Source organism: Diadema setosum, chromosome 15, assembly GCF_964275005.1.
Source record: "Diadema setosum chromosome 15, eeDiaSeto1, whole genome shotgun sequence".
NCBI lineage: Eukaryota > Metazoa > Echinodermata > Echinoidea > Diadematoida > Diadematidae > Diadema > Diadema setosum.
The window spans coordinates 27,140,567-27,164,954 of NC_092699.1; the positions used below are offsets into that span (position 1 = coordinate 27,140,567).

At 40.3% G+C, this 24,388-nt stretch overlaps 1 protein-coding gene across 1 annotated transcript in view; it reads right to left on the reverse strand.

The window, feature by feature from the left end:
- Positions 1-23,727, reverse strand: part of LOC140238628 (agrin-like) — a 47,519-nt gene extending 23,792 nt beyond the window's left edge. Inside the window, exons 1-15 of the mRNA XM_072318528.1 lie at positions 23,442-23,727; positions 17,563-17,778; positions 16,793-17,008; positions 15,937-16,164; positions 15,182-15,385; positions 14,010-14,240; positions 13,272-13,478; positions 12,463-12,678; positions 10,414-10,686; positions 9,738-9,880; positions 6,136-6,253; positions 5,323-5,484; positions 4,476-4,619; positions 3,366-3,617; positions 2,639-2,905 (exon numbers count right to left, since the gene is read on the reverse strand). Of these exons, the coding sequence (XP_072174629.1) occupies positions 2,639-2,905; positions 3,366-3,617; positions 4,476-4,619; positions 5,323-5,484; positions 6,136-6,253; positions 9,738-9,880; positions 10,414-10,686; positions 12,463-12,678; positions 13,272-13,478; positions 14,010-14,240; positions 15,182-15,385; positions 15,937-16,164; positions 16,793-17,008; positions 17,563-17,778; positions 23,442-23,727 (3,163 nt within the window). The remainder of the gene's footprint in view (positions 1-2,638; positions 2,906-3,365; positions 3,618-4,475; positions 4,620-5,322; positions 5,485-6,135; positions 6,254-9,737; positions 9,881-10,413; positions 10,687-12,462; positions 12,679-13,271; positions 13,479-14,009; positions 14,241-15,181; positions 15,386-15,936; positions 16,165-16,792; positions 17,009-17,562; positions 17,779-23,441) is intronic.
- Positions 23,728-24,388: the final 661 nt, after the last annotated feature.

A 24,388-nucleotide genomic window follows, 5' to 3' on the forward strand; every position in this document is an offset into this window, starting at 1 on the left:
AGAATTAGGGAGACACAGCAACTCTACTTTCCTTCATAAAAACTGAAAATTTGTGATAATTCTTTAAAAGCCATGCAGCATGAACGCATCTTTTGATGTCTTGAAATAAAAAGTGGAAAAAAAAATTGCCAAACAAAATGGACTGAATTAATGTCAATACGAATTGCACTTACACAACACTCCATTAGATATGTGGGAAATTAAAATGAGTAACAAAAAAAAAATGCATCATCAATATTAATTTTGTGCACTGGTAAGTATGAGATTGTAGTACATATTAAAGGTAAGGCAAACTGGAACATTTGTGTTTCATTATTGGGATCCATGAAATGGACCGAATTAGTTGACTCTCATGACAAAAAACAGTGGAATGATATGAGCCTGTGTTGTGCAGATAAATGTAATAAAAGATAATAAAAATAAATAAGAACAAAAAGAAACACATCTGTTGTGATCAGTACATTATGGCACACCAAATTAATAATAACAATGATAATGATAACTGAAATAACTTGAATGATAAGTTATAATAAAGAATTCTTGTAAATTAGGTGCCAAACTTCAAACCATTGCATTTCATGCATGAATACACAACAAGTATTTTCACATACTCACTCAGGAAGGCACTTTGAAAACCAAATCCTACTTTGAGCACTTCTATGAAATCTCAAAATGCTACAAAGATAAGCGCATGAATAATTAATGCAACTTTTGTGGTTATGCGTGTCAGCAAACCATCTTCAGTTATATCTGCCAGCAATGCATCAGAAGTGATTGAGTAAACTATGATAAACAGTGAATGCAGCCATGTTGAATAGGGTTTCATTCTTTTTTGGCTCAAATGGCTCATTTCCGTGACCTTGCTGTTAAAAGTTGTGTTAGCGATTGGGAGATTTATGCCTGGTGTTAGGCAGAACTGTTCAATCCATTTTCTTTTCTCTCTTTTTTTTTTCAAACATGATACCTCATGCAACGAGATCTCACACCACAATCGTAGCACATCAAAGGTAGTAGGATATTTCATTCTTGCTTGCGAAATGAATAATCAAGAGAACACATAAAGGGAATTAAACATTGAAGCTCATTTAAACCTGGTATCATGATATCCTTTTTACAGCTAGAGTCAGCTTTACTAGGTGTTCTAAACTTTACATATAGTGAAAATTGCAAATAGATTTGAAAATTTTATCAATGGGAATTTGCTTTGTAGAATCCCTATAAAAAGACAGCATTTACATCATTCAAGATCAATTCCTGAAAGATGAAAAGAATTCCTTTCTATTTGATAACAAAGGCTGATGCCCTTAAGAAAAAAAAAAATGCTGAAGATACACTTGCACAAAATTGAAAATGCATAGGAAAATGCTGCAAGAAAAAAAAAATGCCACCAAAATGCAATATCAAAAATGCATGCAGTTGAAACTCTGCAAATTGTAAGTAAGGAAACAAATTTTTTTTTTAAGTCATAAAAACCTGAAGATGTCACTCCTCAGCTGCAAAAATCTATCTGCAGAACACAAATCCAAATCTATTTTGAAACATAAAATGTAAGCAAGATGTCTACATCTGCAATCACTTTAGAGGAATTTACCTGATTTGCCTGATAAAATCAGTTACCTGATTGCAGAAAGAGAATATGTAATTTTCCACCATGGTACAATAAAAATGGATGATACACCACATATTCCCGAAATTTGGCAAACTGGTGCAAGCTGAAACAACAGTTAGCCTCCTCCTATGTGTCATGATTACATGGGTGAGCCATAATGGCATAGAATGAGCATTTATTGTGGATGGAAAACTTTCACTTATAAATACATTCTTTTAAAAAATAGGACACAAATATTACACTCAAATCATTTGAGACCTCATCCATTTCAAGCTTAACGACTCAATGACGGTCTCCTGCATTCACTTATCTCTGCCATTTACTGAAAAATACCATATATCTTATTTTATGTTTCTGTATATGTAGCCATTACCATGATGTTCGTTTGCAATTGTGGATAAAAGTTGTTACAAATTTATCTTTAAACAACTGTATATTCGTTCATAATTGAAATTGTCCACTATGACAACAGACTGCTCTCTGCAATCGCTTATGTGTATCTATTTGTGTAATGTTACATTATCGTTTTAAATCACGGCACTTGTTATCCTTTGTCTTTGTGCTTTTCAAATTTGTATTCAATTTGTATTTGATTGAATGCAGAAATAAATGAAATAAAATAAAATGTTATTTTATTTCATTTCAGATATATTATTATTTATTATTATTATTATTTTGGAATATATTGGAAAATATTGGAAAATTAATATATTTATAAATGAAAAACAGTCTCATGTATAATCGCAAGTCTACTTTCCACATTTACTACTGAAAGGAGAATGGAATGATTGATTATTACTGCAAAAAAAGTTTTGCCTCCCAAAATTGTTTCCAAATAGAGTTGATATTCCATTTTTCATCGTCTATAATAGTACCAATTTACGACCTTCACATACAATCAAAAGATGAAATGATAAAGATGAAACAAAATGACATTGCATAATGCAAAACTGCAACATAAGTAAAATGCAAAATATGAAGTGCAATAATAATGGAAAAATAAAAATGTGGCATTAAGGTCATGCACACCTGTTGTTAAAGCAGCAGAAACAAAGGGTGTGACTGAGACAGTGGTAGGGGCTTTAGATGAAGGCACCACTGCAGCTGTGGTTAGGGCTGCGGTTACATGGGCAGCAGTGGTTACGCCGGAGCTCTGGTCCCCGGCCAAGGTACCTGCTTCGGCGCCGGGGCAACCGGCCAAGTCGGGCCCCTGGGCAATGGTGATGCCATCGGAGCAGCATCCGTGCTGGGTGAGCTCACAGCCTGATGCGGGAGTGGGCGGGAGGGGAATGACAGCTGGAAAGGCAAAGAAGGAAAAGAAGGAGAACTTGGGGGTTGAGAACAGAATGATAATTGTGACCCTAGCATAACAGAACTCACAAAGACTCACCAAGGTAACAATTATTAGTTCATGCAAGATTCTGATAAAAGAGATTATTGGCATTGAAATGAAGAGTTTGAATGAAAAACAGATGAATGCCATTTTCACAGTTAAGTTTATCATCATATATAAACAAAAATTAAATCTTTTCAATAATAATGAACTTGTCACATAACACGAAATATTTTTCTATGTATCATTAAAATCATCAGATATATTCCTTGTTTTTCTGCAGTTTCAATCTCAAATAGCTTACAAAAGAAAAGACAATTTCACATATCCCAAATGATAGTTTGATGCAATTGTAAAGCTTTCATGTAATCCCCCCCCCCCCAAGAAAATTCTGCTATTGATCATTGCGAGGACGAAACTCACTCTCGCATCTGCCGTCGTTCTGCACGCGGATGTCCTTTCCTTCACGGCACGCGTAGACCTCCAGCTGGCAGCGGCTGGCGTACGTCACGCTGTCATCGCCGCACACCTGGCTCGGCTCGGTGGGGCAGGACGAGGTCTCCGGACACACACAGGTGGCGTTCCCGCCTTCCACCGTCGCCTCCTGGCAGCGGGCGTAGTGCTGGCATGTCACGTTCGCGCAGGTGAGGCCGCTGACCTGTACTTGCTCTTCCTCTGTGCAGTGGCAAATCACAATCAAAATCAAAATCATTTGTTACAAGAACCTGTAGGTCCATAGTGTGTCAACCACAAGTGAAACACCATTTAATTCTTTTGCAAATACCTAAAATTACCGCCTGCAAGACACTTTTGCAAACTTTGTGAGGAGCCAAGATTTGCAAAAGTAAAATGCACATGGAAGTGTTTGTCTACATGATGTATGAACGCCAGTGTCAATTCACAAACGTTTCATGCTGTGAAAAGGCTGTCAGCTCCAATTTGTAGAAAGATTCATGTGGCGAATGTTTTGGGTTTTACAATATTTGAGAGTTATTTCAGAATTTTCAGGGGGGGTCGGGAGGGTCGTACGACACCCCCAAATTTTTAAAAGGTCCACTTTTTGTTAAAGACATTTTTGTTTTACAATGGCTTATTACCCTATATATAACAGGAAAAAAAAGTGACCGAGTGGTGTTCCAGCAAATTGGCAAAAACCTCGTAAATTTTGTAACTCAGTTTTAATATACCATAAAAGTTTACCTTATTTCTAAGCCGCACTGCCATGCCGAAAAAGTCACTTTTGTATGCACCAAATGGCCCCATTTTAAGATATAAGATTCAAAAACTCCCTACCGTGAGAGGGGGGACACCCCCCCTCCACACCCTCCCCCTGCTCGGTCGCTCCACTCCCTCGCAAAGGTAAAGGTCCAAAAATTTTTATTACAACCCCCCCAGAAAAAATCCTGGATACACCCCTGACTTAAAGGTTATTTGTATATGTCCATATTTCCTCTTATTATCACTCTCACCCTGCATCAAAATGGACATACTGATACCCCACTTGGTCCACCTCATCCTGACTGACACACTCACCAGTCATGCATCCAGTAGGGGTCATCACCATGCCTTCACGACAGGTGTTGCACTTCAGCCCGGACACACCCTTCTTGCAGGTGCAGGCTCCAAACGTCTGGTCGCAGTCGTCCCTCCGCGAACCGTACGGTGAGCAACTGCAGGCTGTATTGTTTAAGACGGGAAAAATAATTGATTATGTCACCATTATGGCATTAATAAAAAATTAGTCTAAAGAGAAGGGGCAAAGTTCAGATATCTTTGTAAGTTTGTCATGTCCAAAAATCTTCTTACCCAGTCGCAGAGGGTCTAAAAATTTATCCTATGCTAGTTTATAAATGCAGCAAGCTTGGAAGCATATTACCCGTATGTAGTCTTCGAAATGAGAGTTCACTTTCGGGGTCTCCTACCATATAGAACTCTGTCAAACAGTTGCAACTTGTTCACCCATGATTACCATGGAAACAGCAAGACAACTACCAATCAACTGTAAGGATTTCAGCCACTGCTATGGTGGCTACAATACATGCAGTTCTTTTTTCTTTATAATTGATGCATAATTCTCACATAGTATACCATCTTTTCTCTGTCTTCTTTTGTTTTAGGTGTTTTTTTCTAATTTAGAAAACTCTGGATGTAACTTTGATGGAGAACAGAAGTAAGTGTATATGAGCTTTTTCATTGAAAAACTGTGAAACATGACAGAGAATTTCATATCAAAGGATGTTGGTGCAAATTTGTGAAAATTCAATGCCGTGAATATTTCTGGTTTTACAGCAGACCCCACCCCCTCCCTCCCAAGCACACACACATATTCATCAGCTTTGCATACACAAGCTCCAAGATGAGAAAGAGAGTTTGTACTCACGCTTGCAACCCGGATCGTTGCTCGACAGCCCCAGGAAGTGGTAGAAGCCGGGCTCGCACCTGTCGCACTTCTTGCCCCCCACGCCCGGTTTGCAGGGGCACTGCTGGGAGACCGGCTCGCAGAAGAGGGAGTAGGAACCCAGAGGGTGGCAGTCACATACACCTTGGGGGTAAAAGAAGATAAAAAGCATGGGTGTGTCTCGGTGACACCAAAGCATTTGCCATTTCTCCATGTTATGTCATGCAGCTTTGCATAATATAACCTCTCTCAACTTTTAATATACTCTGATCTGTGCAACAGTTTCACTCCATACTTTTTATAATCAAACGTTTGAGGAACCTATTGATGTTGGTTGTGAAGTGCCATGAGAAATGTCCCTATTTTGATAACTTAATTAAAACAGGATTTTTATCCTTCCCATTAAGCTGTTCCAATAATATACTGATTAAGTCATAACTTTTCAAATGGGGACTTTGCAGGTTGCTACATCACTTGGAAAAATCAAGATTCTCACTACTTAATTTGTGTACAAAACATTTGGAGATGTGTGGTGCAATGGTATCATGCCCCACCTAATCTGCACATATAATATGATCATTTATATTATAATTTACTGAGAACCTGTGAAATTCAAATCTTAACATTTCTGGAAGTCAAAACTTACATGTTCTGCCCAATATGAATGAAACTTTTAAGTACTCTGCTCATCTGACTTTACACTCGAACTTTGAACTTGGAGACGAGTCCTGGCCCCCTTTTCTTTTTTCGAACAACATTTACTCGACTCAATCCACTTGCAGTGCCTTCACTTACTTGGGCATCCCTCGTTGTTCTCGCCGAGAGCTTCGGTCTGGTTGTCGGGGCAACAGCCGTATGTGGACTTGGCGCAGCTCGGCTGTGACATTTGATCTGTGGACAAACAGCAGGATGACTGAGACAGGAACTCAAAGGCATGCTGGGATAGCGGCCGAATAAAAGCCAGCCTCAGAAAAAAAAGGAGGGTTTTTGATTCAGAGCGCAAAAGCAATGATTTTGAGGATGTGGAATTCTACAAGCTTTGGGGAAACTATAGAATCTCCTGCCTACTACTTGTACACTGTACTTACATGAAAACTGAACTACTCATAAATGAAGTGCAAGTAGTTGAAATAATACATTTGTTGCGTTAGATATCTAAATTAGTTTGAAAATAAAGACTGTAAAAAAATAAAGAGGACAGCTCAAGTGGCTAGTATTGTATATTCATCTAAACGCTGGTGGATCTTCCATGGTTTACATTTTGATGTATTGTGTGCACTTTCGTACTGTAAATGTCTGCAAAACAAATGAATACATCAGAAGGTGACATAGTTTGGTGAATCAATAGAAAAAGAACGAAAGTACAGCTTTAAACTTTATGTTAAGAATTGAGTTATGGAATATTTTTACAATGATTCTGCTAGATGCAGTTTATATAAGTACATGGAGATGTGTATTGCAAAAACTACCACTAAAAGACAGCTAAAAATTAGTTTGTCAAATCAGTCATATCGCAAATGTCTAATCTTCTTATTAAAACTGACTGAACTTGAATACGTCTAACAAGAGTAAAGAATTATAATCTTGTCACACTTTACTGGATTGAAAGTAATATGAATTGCTGATACTACAATATCCATTTGTGGTCCTGTTTGGCAGTTTGTTTCTTATTATCTTCTTCATCATTCAGGATTGGGTGAAAATGTGGGGAAGGGGGGTAATAATTTTGATGCAAGCTATACACAAACCTTCGGCAACTACAGACGACAAAGCGGACCCGAGTCCATTGGAGGCATAATGTGACGGAATCCACATACAGTTGTATGAGAGACAGCAGAAGTGTGTGGAGAGGAAGGGGGCAGGGTGGCGAGGGGAACGGAGAAGAGAATGAGCGCCCCATGGAGGTGTACACACCGACCAGATTTAGAGTGATGGATGCCCAGAAGAGGACCATTGTCACCATGGAAACGGGATGCGAGGAGGAGGAGGAGGGAAGAATGCACACATAGAGGAGTGTGAAGTGTGATTAACAGGCACGGGGAGGGCATAGGAGCAGATTGATAGGTTCAAAGACAAAGGACCAAGACATATATAGCAAAGGTCATCGAGTGACGTTGGAATATGTAAGGAGGAGAAAAACAGGTTGGGAGGATTCAGAGTATAAGGTTTAAAAGATTGAGATGGTGTTTATCATCACATGGTGGCCATTGGTATTTAGGAGGAAAGGGAGTAAGTCATGGTGAACAAATATGAAACAAAAGAGAGTGGGTTAAGAGAAATGTGTGTGGAAAAAAAAAAGGATAAGCATCATAGAACAGGAGAAAAGTAGAGTGATGTTCGATTAGCATGAAGGTGGACACATTATTGACAAGAAAGATGAGTAAAGTGATGATGGGAGAAAAGAGAGTTCAAAAGAGCAAAAAATGGCAAACGAATACACAAGGAAATGGCATAGACAAGAATGACCAGAATGAGGAGAATTCTCAAAATTTTGAAAAGAAATATCGGCAAAAGGAATGGATGAAATCAATGTCAGAGGGATGTATATGAAGATTCAGAAGAAAAAAGTTCCTCACATGAGAATCACACACAACAACAATGGGATAGAGATTTTCGAAGAATAAATGACAGGACAGAAATATATACGCAGAAATCATATCAGCATTGGTTGGGAAGGAGAATAATGAATAAACAAGGGATGTCATAGACAATGATGCATGGTTGAGAACAACCCAAAAAAAAATGAAGGCAAGATTACCAAAATAAAGTGGTAACATGACGATTTTGGAAGGTTGGGGGTTTTTTTTCGAGGGGGAGGGGTAAATTACATTATTGAGTGGCAAAGAAATGCATGTGAGGGGGAAAATGGGATTGGGGTGAGAAAGAATAGGGTAAAATGAGAGAGAACATCAAAATGGTTCGATTAGTAACTTGCATGAGCTAGTACTGAACATATAAGTTCTGTCTAGAATTATATACGCCTCGTCACAAGACAGCACTGGTTAAATACACTTTATTTTTTCTAACATTCACAAATGTCAAGTGTCTATGAATATTCTACAATGTATCACGGGCATGCTATGTTGTTATAAATACCGGTAATCAATGACAGAGAAGTAGTAAGATCTGTATTAAGTCTATAATCATATGCACGTTCCAGTCGAGACGTAGAAGTGTAAAGAATAAAGGGGATTATTGACGCGTATGAAAAGTACTGATATACGACTCTATTCATTAGCAACTAGAGGCACTGTGTGAGATACTCAAAGAAGTACATATGTGTTAATCTTGACATCTAGAAATGTTAAAAGCACCTTGCAGTGTCAGCACATGATCCATTCAAAAGTGTGAAAACACATTCTTTCACATGATGTGGTCTTCACTGTGCACTTTATGTATACAACAGACTCTACCAATGGGCTGCCAAGACATATAACACACAAAAAGTGCAGTGAACTGATGAATCGTCTAGTTCACTTCTGTGGCATACAGCATGCCTCTATTTGTGACTATCATCATCTCATTAATCCACTGACAACGTAAACCTTGTGGGTATTGTGCAGAGTCTACAAACATTTTAGGATCTTAAGGAAAAAGAGGCTAAGATACCGGAGTCTCCTCTCCTGTATTATTGCAAGAATGGTGTTGCAGTCACATAAAGTTGAAGTATTCGTGTGTGGTACTCTTTTTTTGTGTTCTATGCTCAATGTGACTGATTCAATATCCTTTTTTTCTCTTTATAGGGCGCGGAGGCAAAAGCCATTGAACAGATGTTATGACGTTATGAAATAAAGAGGGGGTTTTTTTGTGTCTGTTTTGGCTTTTAGTGAGGATAGCATTTTATTCAGGTGATCGCAATTTCCATACTTGATTAATTTAGATGAAGTCTTTCATAACAAATACTTGCTGCAGTTGACTACAATCAACACACATGCCAGTTCGTGATTTTACCTACCGATATCAGTTTTTCTGGCATTTTTCAATACAAGAAGACTTTAGGAAGACTCATTTTTCTTTAACCATTATTTCACTGAATACTGTGATATAACACTGCACTTCTGACTGCATTGTACTTACGATGGCACAATTCAATTCTCTTATATGTTAGGGTTTAAAAGTACAGTATGAGCAAAAGTCGATCCGCCTGAAATGCATTTGGATACATTGCTAAAATCATTGCACAAGTGTATTACACATCTCTGGACGCACCATATTTCCAAACAATCTAGGTTATACAAATATCAAAAGGTGGAGAGTGTGTCTCACAAATCAAGGCATCACTAATTTGTGCACGTGTACGAGACAGTCCTAGGCAACCCCGAACAACCCTGGAAACAAAAGCACCAGATACTGATTATCTTTTTTTCACTGAATGGGTTCTCACCGGCACAGCAGACAGAGAAGACGCCCCTGGGGTGGATGTGGCAGTAGCTCCCAGAGGGGCAGTCCTCACCCCCATTGCTCTCCTGACAGGTGTAGGGGTCTGAGGAGCCCTCCTGGGTCAGGGGCGTGTCACCGTCACATGGCTCCATCTCTACATCTGATGATGTCAAAAAATAAAAGTTAGTTCAAAGGATGGTATAGTATTGGTTTAAGTGAGGATTCAGCCTTTAAGTTTTTGCAAGCTACTAAGAAACCACATATGGAATATTACAGAGCATACAATTCCATGAGGAACTCAAAGTTCATTTGATGAGAATTAGTTTTGAAATGGCTGAGATATCCAAAAACAAAATAACACAAAGCAATCCTAGTAAAAGGTGGGTCCTTTCTTTCATTAGGATTGCTTTGTTGTTGTTTTTCTATATCTCATGGGAAACATTAATATCAAGCCCTTTATAAATGTCTATCACTCTTATTATTATTCACACTATGTACATGCATTTCTGTTTACATGCAGTCATTTTCTTCAATTCAGATCAACTGTATAATTTTGATGAGGTATCCCGTTTTCAAAAAGATATTACTCATCATATTTCCCTAGATCTACATAACAAAACTCAAGCATAATTTCTAACACTATGCAAGAAGAGCGTTCTGAAAATCCACTGATCATTGCATACGGATTCTCACCTTCACACGTGCCGACCTGGTCCATCACAATGGCGACCTGCTGTTCGCACGCAGCCTCCCGCATCTGGCAATCGTTGCCGTAGGTCACCCCGTCCGAACCGCACACGGGCAGCCTGACCGCCGGGCAGTTGAACTTGCAAACGCACTCGTAGGTGTCCACAGATAGAGGGCGGCAGACTCCCCCAAAGCTGCAGGAGGTTTCGTCACAGAGGTCCGAGATGTCCATGGGAAGTTCCCCACTGCCCGAGATCTCTGATCCGCTGCCAGAAAATTCTGCATCAGATTTCAGGCAAAATTTCATCTGCTCGTAAAAAACCCTTACATTTCTTGCAAATATTTCAACAAAACAAGGGAAGAAGATCACACTCTATGACTGTAACATATATCATTCTGTCAAAATGTAGCCAACACCTTTGTAGATGAGAAAAGAGGAAGAATTTATTCAAACTGACCCTTTTTTAAGCAATGTGACATTATTTAACATTGCTTTCAATTCGTTGACATCTAATTGCCCTAAAGAGAACCATGAAAAAACTCTGTAAGCAGCAACATTTTCTAGATATCAACTCACTTAAAGGGAACCGAAACACAAAGAGCAATGTGGACTGAGTGAAAGCAGTAACATAGTAGAACACATCAGTGAAAGTTTGAGGAAATTGGGACAATCGATGCAAAAGTTATGTATTATTCAAGTTTTGGTGTTGGAACTGCTGGATGAGGAGACTACTAGAGGCTAAGAAGTATGTGTGGACAACAATATAAAGAAAATATAAAGAACATTCAACAAAAATTCACTTTTTCTAGCATTATGAAAGAGCACTTGACTAACTGCTTTCAGAAAGCAGGGGGTATATTTGCTATCCCCTTAATAAAGGTAGGGGATACCTTTTACAGACCTCCCAAAATGCAGCAAAACATTAAATATGAACCTCAGGGGACTTGTTTAGGCCACTGCTGAGAAATTTGGAAGTCAACAGTTACCTACAATTTGAATAATGCACAAAACTCAACTACAGTTCGACCTCGATTATCCGGCCATGTCGGGACCAGCGCTCATCCGGATAAGCGAATTGGCCGGATATGGGAGACACAATGTTAATGTATACAGCTGCCATCCAAGCTGCCGTCCCAGTGCACTGGCAGCTAGACAGGTAGCGTACCCCGCAACGGTGGTGTAATCTATGCTAGCCTGCGCAAAATTGTAGTCCCTTCTTCACAGAAATAAAGTATATCTTTATGTGAAAATCATACATGTTCTACCCTATTAGATATCAAGAAACCTATCATGCACATCTTATGAAATTAGTGAAATAGATCCATGAAAGTCACAGTTTTTTCTTAATTTTTGGATGAAAAAAAAAGTCCTTCACTGCATGAACGCGTCCGGATAATAGAGATTTCCGGATATAAGGAGGCCGGATAATCAAGGTCGAACTGTACTCAGTAGTTCTGTGTGTCAGCCACACTAAAGCCTTTTTGTTGCAGTCTTCTGTATTTTTTTTTAATCTATAAACACAAATCTATAAGTATAAGAGCTGATGTAATAACATATAGAGTGTGTGGCAAGAATGTATATAGAAATGTTTGTAAGTTTTGATGAACATTCTTCACAAAATATACATGATGGACACACATGCAGTGCACGGGTCTGCAAAGGTAGCCTAGTAATGTACTGGAATTTATGGTGAGCCCCGAAAAAAATTCAATTCAAAATCTAACGGTCAATAAAAATGTACTAAATGTTACCTTCCACTTTCAATACTTTATGGGAGTTTCTAAATGATACTCTCTTCAACATACCACTGTATTTATACAACTCTTCATTTGAGGCATGCAAATGGGATTCCCTACCTTTAACATATGTCAGTATCAAGTTGATAGAATGTGTAAATTTCATAAAAAATGATATTTTTTTTCGTGGATTTCCATTTATATTTTCTTTATATTGTTATCTGACTATTAATTAAAAAATAGAGATTTTTAACCAAATTTTAGAGATACAAGGTTTTGTCACCCCAGTGACGATGTTTAATAGATCCAGAGACTCACCATCACAGGGACCGTAGTAGTCAATGGTGAGGTTGGACTCCTGGCGGCAGGCAACGGCCTTCAAGTGGCACACGCTCTCGTAGGTCCTGCTGTCTGACCCACACACCTTGTCCTCGTCCGCCCGACCAGGGGGGCAGGCGTCCTGGCACACACACATGCCCTGGTTGCAGATCTGGTTGTACCTCTCCACGTCGCACTCGACTCCGACGCACTCGTCTGTCGAGAGATTGACGAACGAAATGGGGAGAATCACCATGTATTTTGAGAAAAAATTCTCATACACAATGGATTCATTACAGCACATGCTAAATGCTGTTTGTTGTTGCTCGTTTGAATGATATGCAATATGTGAACCTGTCTTGCTTTGTTCATTTTAGAGTATAATGCATTTTTGTACAGCAGAAATCTTTCCTACATAGGCTTGTACTCTGCAGTGTTTTTTTGTTTGTTTGTTTTGTTCTCACTTACAGAATCAGTCAATCAATCAATCAGTCAATCAATCAACCAACCAACCAATCAATCAATCAATCAATCAATCAATTGATCAAACAATCAATCAATCAAACAGTAAGTCACTCAATTAATCAAGAATATATCACCTTGTTGTTTAGGGTAGATTAATCAAAGCACAAGAATGTCAGTAATAAATGTAACATTTGGGCAGTTGTTGCTAACACCTACTTGTGATGACTACATTACAAAAGCTAGTCAGAATGCAAGCGAAATGCCAAATTCTTTGTATATGTGCATGTGATGTAGGAGTCATTCCATTCTATTCTTCCAATGTCATCTTATTCTAGTGGACTCACCACATGTGCCATAGGAGGCCACTGAAATGTTCTTCTTCGTATTACACATCATGACGTGGAGTTTGCATTCACTGGCATACGTCTGGCCATCGGAGCCGCAGACGGGCAGGTTGATTGGCTGGCAGCGGTCACTGCAGGTGCACGTGGGCCCGTTCTCCGTCATCAGACAAAATGCACCATGGGTGCACACCACAGAGTCACAAGATTCTGGTAGTAGGAGGGTTAAAACAATCAAGTCCAAAGGTAATCTTGCTAGAGACATTCTAATCTTGTCCATATTAAAATTGTCAACACTGTTTTTTTTTTAATGCATTTATTTTTACAAGAGAAAAGTTAGATGAAACTGGTTAGGGCCAAATTGGCAACTCTGTTGGTGTTTTTTTCTACGCATTTATTTTTACTAAAGATAAGTTAGATGGGCCTGGTCAGGGCCTAAGGACATAAAAAGTTAGAGACTTTAAAGAATATCAAGAGCAATCATGTCTGAACAGTCGGAGTCAACAAATCTTTTCTTTTCAAACAAAATTAAGTTCTTGTGTCAAGTTGTTTTTATCGCAACTGATTGACAAAGTACATTGAAGTGGGGCAATTCATCAATCAGTCGGGATAAGATTTTTTCTTATGAGCTCCCTCCAGAAACCATTTCATTAGCATAGGTTTGAATAATGATACTGTATGATCTGAGTGTGATATACGTACTTGAAGTGATCACTAAAAAAGAAAAGAGGTACAACGTACCACAGTATCCAATGGACGAAATGTGCAAATCTCTCTGCGTTTCACAGGCTGCCCGTCGCAATGCACAGGCGCTTGGGTAGTCAATGCCGTCGCTGCCGCAGACCGGCACGGAGCTGTCCGTCCCCTCCCCGCACTCGATCTGGCACGAGCACACGGCCGCGTCACCCTCCACCAGACACGTGCTGCCGAACATGCACTCCAGGGAGCTACACAGGTCAGAGAGTTCTTGGGCTGTTTTCGGATGAAGATGAGAGGAAATGGTGAGAGATTAGAGTGGAAAACATAGAGAGATTGTGAAAGAGATGGAGAGAAACATATATATATATATATATATATATATATATATATATATATATATATATATATATATATATATATATAGTGAGAGAGAGGGGGGAAGAATAGAGAAAGAGATGAAAAAAAATATGTAATGATACAAGAAATAGCAAGAGATAGATTGAGAGATAGAGAGATATACAAATATATATTGGGATACAGAGACAAATTGAGGTAATAGACGGGTAGACAAGTACATATATGAATGGAAAGATTAACAGATACGTATAGATGGAAAAAAGGTGAAAAGATGAATAGATGAACAGATAGATAGATAGATACATGTGTTAGATAGATATGAATATAGGTAGCAGAGGAAGATGGTGAAAGAGAGAGAGAGAGTAAAACAAAACATGAATTCACAATTGTAAGAAGCCTTAAATGCTTAAGTAGCAACACAAGTTCAAACTATTCAAACAGAGTCAAAGTTTTCCACTAGCATCGCTACAGTGCCTTATTACTCACTTAATTGAGAAACAAAATATACCAAAAAACAAACAAACAAACAAAACAAAACAAAAGGAATAACATTCCCAGAAATCAAATATTTGGAGTTGATGAAGAATGTTCTGTACGGATGAAGATGACAACTTCCATAAAAAAAATAAAATACTCATTCAACCCAAACAGACGGCAGAATTTATGTATCTTCTGTTCACTAAAACTATGATATATCAGTTCTGTCTACCTGAACAGCCTTGATAGATACGAGTACCAACAAAGGTAGAAAAGTACAACTGTCCTCTGACTACCCAGCATCCAAGCATTAAGGATCATGACTGAAATGATGCTATTCTGAATGACCAATAGAATTTGGATGTTGTCGCCAAACTTACTGCACACGCCTTCCGCAACGACAGTGATGGTGGTCTCCGTGCTGCAACTTTCGCTGTCCAGGTGGCAGTGGCTGTGGTAGGTCACCCCGTCGCTGCCGCACACTGGCCGGTAGATGTCAGGACACACCGGGCAGACACACTGAGGCATGCCATATTCATCCACCATGCACTTTCCAAAGTCGCATGTATGGTCTGCACATGGGTCTGGAGAGGTGAGAGGCAAAATCAGATAGTCAGGTTCTACAGTATGGTTCTACACTTATGTATAGGCATTAGGGGTTTACTGTAATGAGGATTTTATTCCAGTACACAACAGATGAAAGGAAAAGTTTGATGATGTACAATTGTACTTTACTTCTTGGGTTAACAGGTGAAAGGTACATGTACTGTTTACCATTGGGAACAGTGATTAAAAACTTTTTGAGTAATCACATTTGATGCATATGCATAGGTCAGTTGTATCACAAAACATCATACCATAAAACAATTTTTGCAATAAAGCCTAAAATATAAAGAGATGTCACCAATTTTCTCTCTAAACCGTAACTGCAGTTGGTTTATTCTAGAATCAAGTTTATTACAACTATTGTTCACATTTTGTATATTAACAATACTTAACATTGATTATACTGATCAGCATTTTTGAATCGATTGTTTCTATCCCTAAATCACATTTTAGAACTGTTTTTAAGCATTAAAGCTGGGTTTTTGCTTCATCTGCAAATGGTAAATAATGCCTTTAATAGACCACTTACGTGTTCCCTGTTCGCAAGGACCCTGCGTGTATACAATGAGCAAGCCTTCCAGGCCGCTCAGGCATGCCACACGCAACAGGTCGCAATCGCTGGGGTACGTATCCCCGTCGGAGCCACACACGGGTCCAGTCGGAACCCCGGGACAGAGACCGTCACAGCTGGGCATCGGCCGACGATTCCTGTCCAGCTTACAGATGGCATTCTCGTACTCCACCGTCTGGCATGGATCTGTTTTTGTCCGGTTTATAGCATTTTTTTTTTAAGTGGGAAGAAAAGGAGGACACAAACTTAGAAAGCATCACTCCTTGAGTTCACGTCATGCAACACTTCACTGAAATATATTGCAATAATACGTTCATTTTAGTACAGACATACCTATTTAACACACAAATATAGAGCATTACAACTTTTCTTTTTCGTTTTGTGTGGAGTGGTGAGGTTTCCCCTCAGATTTAGCATTTAACATTTGAATACCTGACAATTAACAATTGAATACCTGAGTATAAAAAAGACTCAAGTCCAATTGAGAGAATTTTGAGCAAATTGAAGAAATGAAAAGGCAAATAACATCCTATCATATTAAATTTTTCAGTTATTGTAAAGTGGTGTATGCAAACTGAAATGTAAAGCAGTCATTTGAATGATTATCTGTATTTGCTTTACTTTGACGGAGTCTCCAAAGACGAAAGCCACATTTGGATTTGGACCCTTCTCATATTTAGATATTCTGTTGTTATATGATTTTGTCATGAGTATCACATGTAACCTGCTGATGAAAGTTTGAACAGGACTTTGCAGGCTTCAAGCTCTCCAACAAAAAAATCTATTCAAGATGACTGACCATGCAAATACTTACCGCACTCCCCTTCGAATACGATAGTGATGTTCTTGCGCTGGGTGCAGGCGGCGACGTTCATCTCGCACTCGTTGGGGTAGTCCACGCCATCACTGCCGCAGACCGGGCTGAAGATCTCGAGACAGATCTCTGGGCAGAGGCACTCAGCCACCCCACCCTCCTCAACGCACTGGGCACCAAATCGGCAGACCACGTCGTCACACGGATCTCTCTCTTCTGCAGAGGACGAATGCAAAACGAGATGAGTTCAGAAAAGCCTGTTCATAGTGTAGCTACCCAAGGGATACAAAAAGTGGCCTTTATAGACAGGTGGCCATTATGGACAGGTTCTTAAACATGGCTTTTCTCTCATGGGGAATTTTCATTAGTGGCCATGTATGGCAGATGGCCACTATGCACAGGTGACCACTAAGACAGGTTTGACTGCATGGATATCAGATGTTGCAAAGATGGCAGACCGATGCCTTCTCCTTAGAAGAAGATGAACTCTTTGCTATCCTTTACAATCACTGCTGATTTTACAAAGTCATTTATTATAGTCTAAAGAAGCTATTAAACTTTCAACATACTTTTAAAGAAACCTCCTTTTGATGAATTCCAGCAAAACTATGCATACGATTATTAATGAGGTCTTAATTAAGGGGGGGGGGGGTTACATAAAATGGAAAAAATTGATACGATACCACCACCAACACCACCATCACAATCACCACTACCAGTCTGACACCAGAATATAAGAAGCATCAACAGTCCCCAGTCACATTTTTTACCGCATTCTCCATCGGCGACGAGCGTGATGTTTCTCTGCTGCATGCAGGAGGCCACGTGCATCTGACACTCGTTGCCGTAGGTGGAGCCGTCGCTGCCGCAGACCGGGTCGTACACCAGGGGGCAGTCCTCCGAGCACACGCAGCTGGCCAGCTCCCGGTCCTGCACGCACTCCGCCCCAAACCGGCAAGTGATGCCCTCGCATGGGTCTCTCTCATCTGGAAGGAAGAAAAAAATCACACACTTTTCAATTTGATTTTTGTTTTTGCTTCCATCAATGCAGGTAATAACATCACTTACATCACAGAGTACAAAATTTAACAGGATTTACTTTTGTTCTACAACATTTCAACCCAAACAAGAGACCCGCGGGTCTAGCGCTCACCTGAGTATCGCAAGTTCACCTTTCACGCAGTCACTAATCTAAATTATTCACAGCTCTACTAAAATTTGACCAGGCATTCTCAAGTAGAAGATAAAAATGTCCAATAAGGGCCCAAATTTTTATAAGATTCCTTAATTTGGGGGGATTAGGGCCCCCTGGGGCCCTCTGGGTGGAGCATGGTGCCCATTTTGATAAATTGAAATCCTTACCCCCTAGGGATGCTACCTGCCAAGTTTGACGAAAATCCATCATGAGGTTTTCAGGAAGAAGATGAAAATATACAATTCAGGCCCCCATTTGGACCTTCCCAACCCCCCCCCCCCCCCCGCCCCCAAGAGGGGCACCCCTGGATCTGCTATAAACAAACTTGAAACTACAGTCATTAATGTACTCACTCATAGTATTATCTTAGCTCTCTATAACTTCTGATTCTAGAGAAGATTTTTAAAGATTCCTTCATTTTGGGGGTTTGGGCCCCCCTGGGGGCCCCCTGGGTAGGGCATGGATGGTGCCCATTTTAACAAATTGCGATCCTAACCCCCTAAGGATGCTACCTGCCAAGTTTGGTGAAAATGGGTCATGGAGTTCTCAAAAAGAAGATGAAAATGTACAATTTAGGCCCCACTAGGACCCCTCCCCACCCCCCTCCCCTGGGTCCCAAAGGGGGCACCCCTGATTCTGCCATGAACAAACTTGAAACCTCAGTCATCAATGTACTAACTCATAGTATTAACTTAGCTCTATCACTTCTGGTTCTAGAGAAGAAGATTTTTACAGATTCCTTAATTTTGGGGGGTTTGGGTCCCCCTGAGGGCCCCCTGGGTGGAGCATGGTGCCCATTTTAACAAATTGAGTTCCTAAGCCCCTAGGGATGCTACCTGACAAGTTTGATGAAAATCAGTCTTGGGGTTTTCAAGAAGAAGATGAAAATGTAAAAAGTTTAGGCACGACGGCAGACGCACAACGGACGCCGGACGCCGGACGAAGGGCGATCGCAATAGCTCACTTGAGCCTTTGGCTCAGGTGAGCTAAAAACCAAGGGTGTATAAATCCACTAATCAGAACTGTTGCGTGCTCAGTTCATGCTCTGTGCTTTATTAGGCTTTCCTATGCCATACTTTGTTGCAGTTTACAATAATTTTCAAAAAGTATATTGGCATTCAGCACAATCCTGCTTGCAGATTGAGGACAATCTTTATCAAAACTGTTTATCTTTCAATAATGGTAAGAAATTACGAATGTAAGGCACATGATAACACACAATTTTGTTGTCCTTTTTTGTCCTCTCCTGTTTATGTTTCTTTATCTCCTTCTTCTCTTTTCCTCATCTTCTCCTACTCTTCTTTCTTCTTTATTTGCTGAATCTGCCTCTTTAGATTCTTCACAATACTCTCTGCATTCTAACTCAACCAAATGAAGCAATGCTACATCTTAATCACTATGTGTGTATGTTGGTGTATTTTCTTTATAGCAGTGGGAACATGAACAACGACGCCAATTAAGATGTCACCCATTTATGCTGCTGAAAATATTTGCAATGAAAAAAAAAATATGTGAAATGGAGGGGAACTAGCAATTCACCTAAAAGGCTTTAAAGGAAACCCAAACCCAAAGAGCAATGCGGATTGAGTGAAAGCAGTAACATTAGTAGAACATATCAGTGAAAGTTTGAGGAAAATCAGACAATCGGTGCAAAAGTTATGAATTTTTAAAGTTTTGGTGTTGGAACCGCTGGATGAGGAGACTACTAAAGGTTATGGTGTCATGTGTGGACAACAATATAAAGAAAATATAAACAGAATTCCACAAAAATTCATTTTTCATGAAAATTACACATTCCATAACTTGATATTGACATATGTTAAGGGTAGCAATTATTCCCCCTGCTTTCTGAAAGCGGTTAGGCAAGTGCTCTTTCATTATGCTAGAAAAGTGAATTTTTGTAGAATTCCCTTTGTATTTTCTTTATATTGTTCTCCACATGTACATCATTATCTTCAGTAGTCTCCTCATCCAGCAGTTCCAATATCAAAACTTTAAAAATTCATAACTGTAATTTGCATCAATTGTCCAATTTTCCTCAAACTTTCACTGATGTGTTCCACTAATGTTGCTGCTTTCACTCAATCCGCATTTCTCTTTGGGTTTGGGCATCCTTTAAAATTTGGCCATTCATGGCATCCGTGGATTCATTACTTGAATGGTACTCAACACCAGCAGCAAGCCAGAGCAGGTGAAAATGTGCAGGGCACTGTGGATAAAGTTGAGTAAACAAACCTATGTTTAAATGGCCAACCTTGCTATCAGCTGATCCCACATACTGAACTCGTTTCCGGTTACAAAGAAAATTTAAATCACACATTGCAAGCTATGAGGGAATCCACAAATAAAGTTCATTCACCAGCTCAGCTCTTCTATCGTGTTGATGCTTTGTCAGTTGAGCGCATATTTAGCACTTCTGGGTCAATACAAACATTTTCAACTGCACTCTGAGATCTTTGGGGAAGTCTACACATACATTGTACCAGTACATCGAAATCTCAGTACCATCAGACATAATTATTGGGCTGTCCTTGTGAAAGATTTGTAATGGCCTCATTTTTTTTTTTAGAGCTAAAGACAAGTGTACACACATGCAGACAAGTGTAAGAGTGCCCACAATGTTGCCTCCCCCATAGTGTGACTAAATTCTGCTGCCTCCAACTTTTGAGATACTGTATGTGCCGTACTGTCAAAGAGCACCTTTTATAAGGACACGCTTTGGGAGTGTCATTACTATCGCTGTACTAATTGTACACTACATGTACCTCCAGGCTATGTCTACAGACACTGTAACCATATTGACTTATGAATGTAATATCCACTTTTGATGGGTGACTTGAAACAAAGACCCATCAATCTGTGAGTATTTCAGAAGCTTTATCCCTGTCATGGTAAATACAGGACCAAAAGTTCAGCAAAGTTACCAATATAAGAAGAAGGTGGTGTACACCTGCCAATAATACAGACTTACCATGATAGCTATTTCAAAGAGGAACTCTTCCTTTAAGAGGTACCCTGAACACCTGAGACTGTCCTTACTACACCCATGCTTCTCTCCAAGCCTTTCTATTTCCTGAACAAATACAAATTATATTTTCACAACCTACTCTGATTTCCCTCAATAAGGAATTAGCAGGACAAAGCGTAGCACCGGGGAGCCATGCCGCTCCCTCTGTTGGGCCGGCCCTCCTCCTCCTTTCTCTCCCCCATCCCTCATCCTTTCCCAGTGGTCCTTTTTTTCTCCTCCTCCTCCTCCTCCTCCTCCTGCTCCTACCCCCTCCTCCTACTCCTACCCCCTCCTCCTACACCCCCTCCATTCCTCCAACTCACAACCCCATTTTCAGGCCACCCGTTTGTTTTGGCTGCATTTATGAAGGCCAGGGAGAAAGGAGGGTTTTAAAGAATATAGGGATGGGGTAATAGTGTCACAAGGAAGGAGGGGGGGGGGGGCGGGAGGGACCGGAATCAGGGAAAGGGGAACAAAGGGGCGGAGAATACCAATGTGCGAATGTGGGCTCCACCGAAAGGGAGACTTGCATGGCAGGTGGGGGATAAAATGTGTTTGCTTACAGGTGGTTGGTAGGAAAGCGGGCCATTGAGTTGTATTTGCCATACAGAACAATTAAGGGTGACCTAGTTAATATGATAGGGCTCTTGATATCATTAGTATTCCTAGGAGGGGTGAGAGGTGGGTTGGTGGTGGGGTAGTCATGGGAATGATGGGAAAGCTATTATATGTGGTGTGGTTGAAGAATTGGTATCCCTCTTCTGGAGGCAAACGCATTATTATGTCATTGCCACTGTCATATTTCAGGGTCCTGCTACCTACCTAAACGGGATACCGGTACACAAATGTTTGCTTAATGGTATATAGTAACAGAAGGATACCAATTTTTCCACTTTACAGCATACAGTATGTCCCCCCCCCCCCAAAAAAAAAAAAAAAAAAAAAAAAAAAACAATCAGATTTTGCAGCGATAACTTCCAATATGATCAAACTGTCTAAATGCTACTTCAGGGTCTTAGCTTTATTTTGCAGAAAACCTCATTCAATTTGGTTAAGTGGTCACAGAGAAATGTGGATCATTGTAAAGCATGGCATGGGTCTGATTCTTCCAAATTTATCACATATGGATGTTCTTGCAACTGCATAATGTGTGAACACAATGGACAGAACTTGGAGGGAAGGGATTCCTGGCATGCTCTACAAAACTCCTCATTTCTCTTTGACCACTGAGGTAAATCGGATGGGGTTTTCTGTAAAATGTAGGTAATAAGTTATAGTTTCATACCATGAAATTGTATTTGGATTGATTTACTATTTTTAAAGTTATCATTGTGGAGAGTCCTTTTGTATTTTTTTTTTTTTTTTTTTTTGGGGGGGGGGACATATGGTGCAGTGAATGAGGCAAAACTCATTATGCATGAGTGGAGACAATATCTTTTGATTAGGCCTTTATTATGATTGAGCAATTTTTTAGCAAGACTATAAAATTTCTTTCTTCTCTTGATGTGATTGACACTTTGGTTGCGCTACTCCAAGTAAACTGAATGTACAGGTGTACCAATATTTTTTTTCTTCTTTAATACAATTTGTAGCTTGGAAGTTAGTTCCAATCCAATTGAGCAGAGAAGGGGGACTCAAAAGCCAGCTTTAACCGCAAGGAAGTTTCTATTGCAAGGAGGCCAGAGCTTAAAAAGCCTCTGACACTTCAAGGTCACATGTAGTGTATTGTGTCAGAGAAGGGTAACTCTGGGAGCACATCATCACCCTCTCTCCTCCCGCTTGCACCCTTTTCTCTGGCAACTGCTCCCTAATAGGATGTCAAAACAACCCTGTTTTCATTGTAGTCCAAGTTTGTTTGGGTTACAGTATAGCCAGGGATTAGAACCAGCGCATTGCGGCCATCCATTATCGAGGGCTACATTGTACAATTGAAAGACTTGGAACACGGTATCTGCATTGTAATAACATATGAAAAGTCAGACTTCGGCAGAGTGCAAGGATGGCAGTTTACTCTCCCCAATTTCCACCATTCACTACCACAACTTGTATTGAGCAACAATGGATTAAAGTATTTTCTTTTAAATGAATGAATGAATGAACATCCCCCACCCTATCCCCCCCCCCCCCCCACTCAGATAAGCTATTGCAACTGAACACATTTCAATGCTGGCAATTTACATCACCTGCAGACTGGCTTGCTAGTATGCATAAACACATATACATACATGTATATCCCCCTCCGTCCACCCACAATTGAAGACCTAGCAACAGTTAGGTTGTCAATCACCTTGATTTTTTTTTTTCTGAGGAAGAATAGCATAATTTCATGTGTTTGACAGGCACCAACATGAAACAGACAGACAGACAGATAGGCAGACAGACAAACAGAGAGAGAGAGAGAGACAAACAGACAAACAGACAGACAGAGATATGAGATGTGTACTCACCACAGGCTCCTTGCGATTCGACCACGATGCGCCTCTTCTCCAGGCACGACGTCACATCCATGTAGCACTCGCTGAGGTAGGTGGAGCCGTCCGAGCCGCACACCGGCGCCACCACGTCGGGGCACTCCTGGTTGCAGATGCACTGCGCCCGGCCCACCTCATTCTCCACGCAGGTGGCGCCGAAGATGCAGAGCACGTTGTCGCACGGCCCTGGCCAGGCAAGAAGGGAAGGCGGAGAAGCAAGAAAGGTTAGCGAGAGGACGAGGAGGTGTCTAAGAATTTCCATTTCAAGTTTATGATTAGGAGTTTTTGGCTTTTTTGTCCCCTCTTTATATCCAGTCCGTCAAGTAAAGCTACTCTGCAGCTGTACAGTCTGGAGAAGATAGTGGGGTTTAATGTGATGTCGTAGAATCTCTTTGGGTTTCTCACTGGTCTCTTGGACAGATTCCGTGGGAGTACACCATCCAAGCAAGGAATAGTAGGGTCCGCAAATTCAATTACAGTGGTATATCTCTTCCAGCTCTAAACTGATGATAAATGACGAGGCGTGAGCAGATCTGATGTCGTGCGACAGTCTAACGCAAGTTTCACTGTTACGAAGCTGTGTGCACTAGTGCCTCAAAAGGTGTGCGAGATTGGATCAACTCTTATCACCTGGATGGAAGACACTTTGGTCATTGAAGTTTACCAAGCGGTTCACTCCTCCTGATTCGAAGGATAAAGACAGCGAAATTGGTCCTGAATACACTGTGCTGATGCGAAAGCTGATGCTCGGATCCTTTCGGTGGGTTAGGAAGAAATCTGTTGTCTCAACGTTTTACAGTGATGGAACGTTAAAAGCTCTCATAAGGTACGTAGTCAGAAAAAAATGACTTTGCTCCGCCCTTCAAGATATGATAGAACTATACTCAGATGAAGCAAGTCACTGTTAACTGATGATAGTTGCA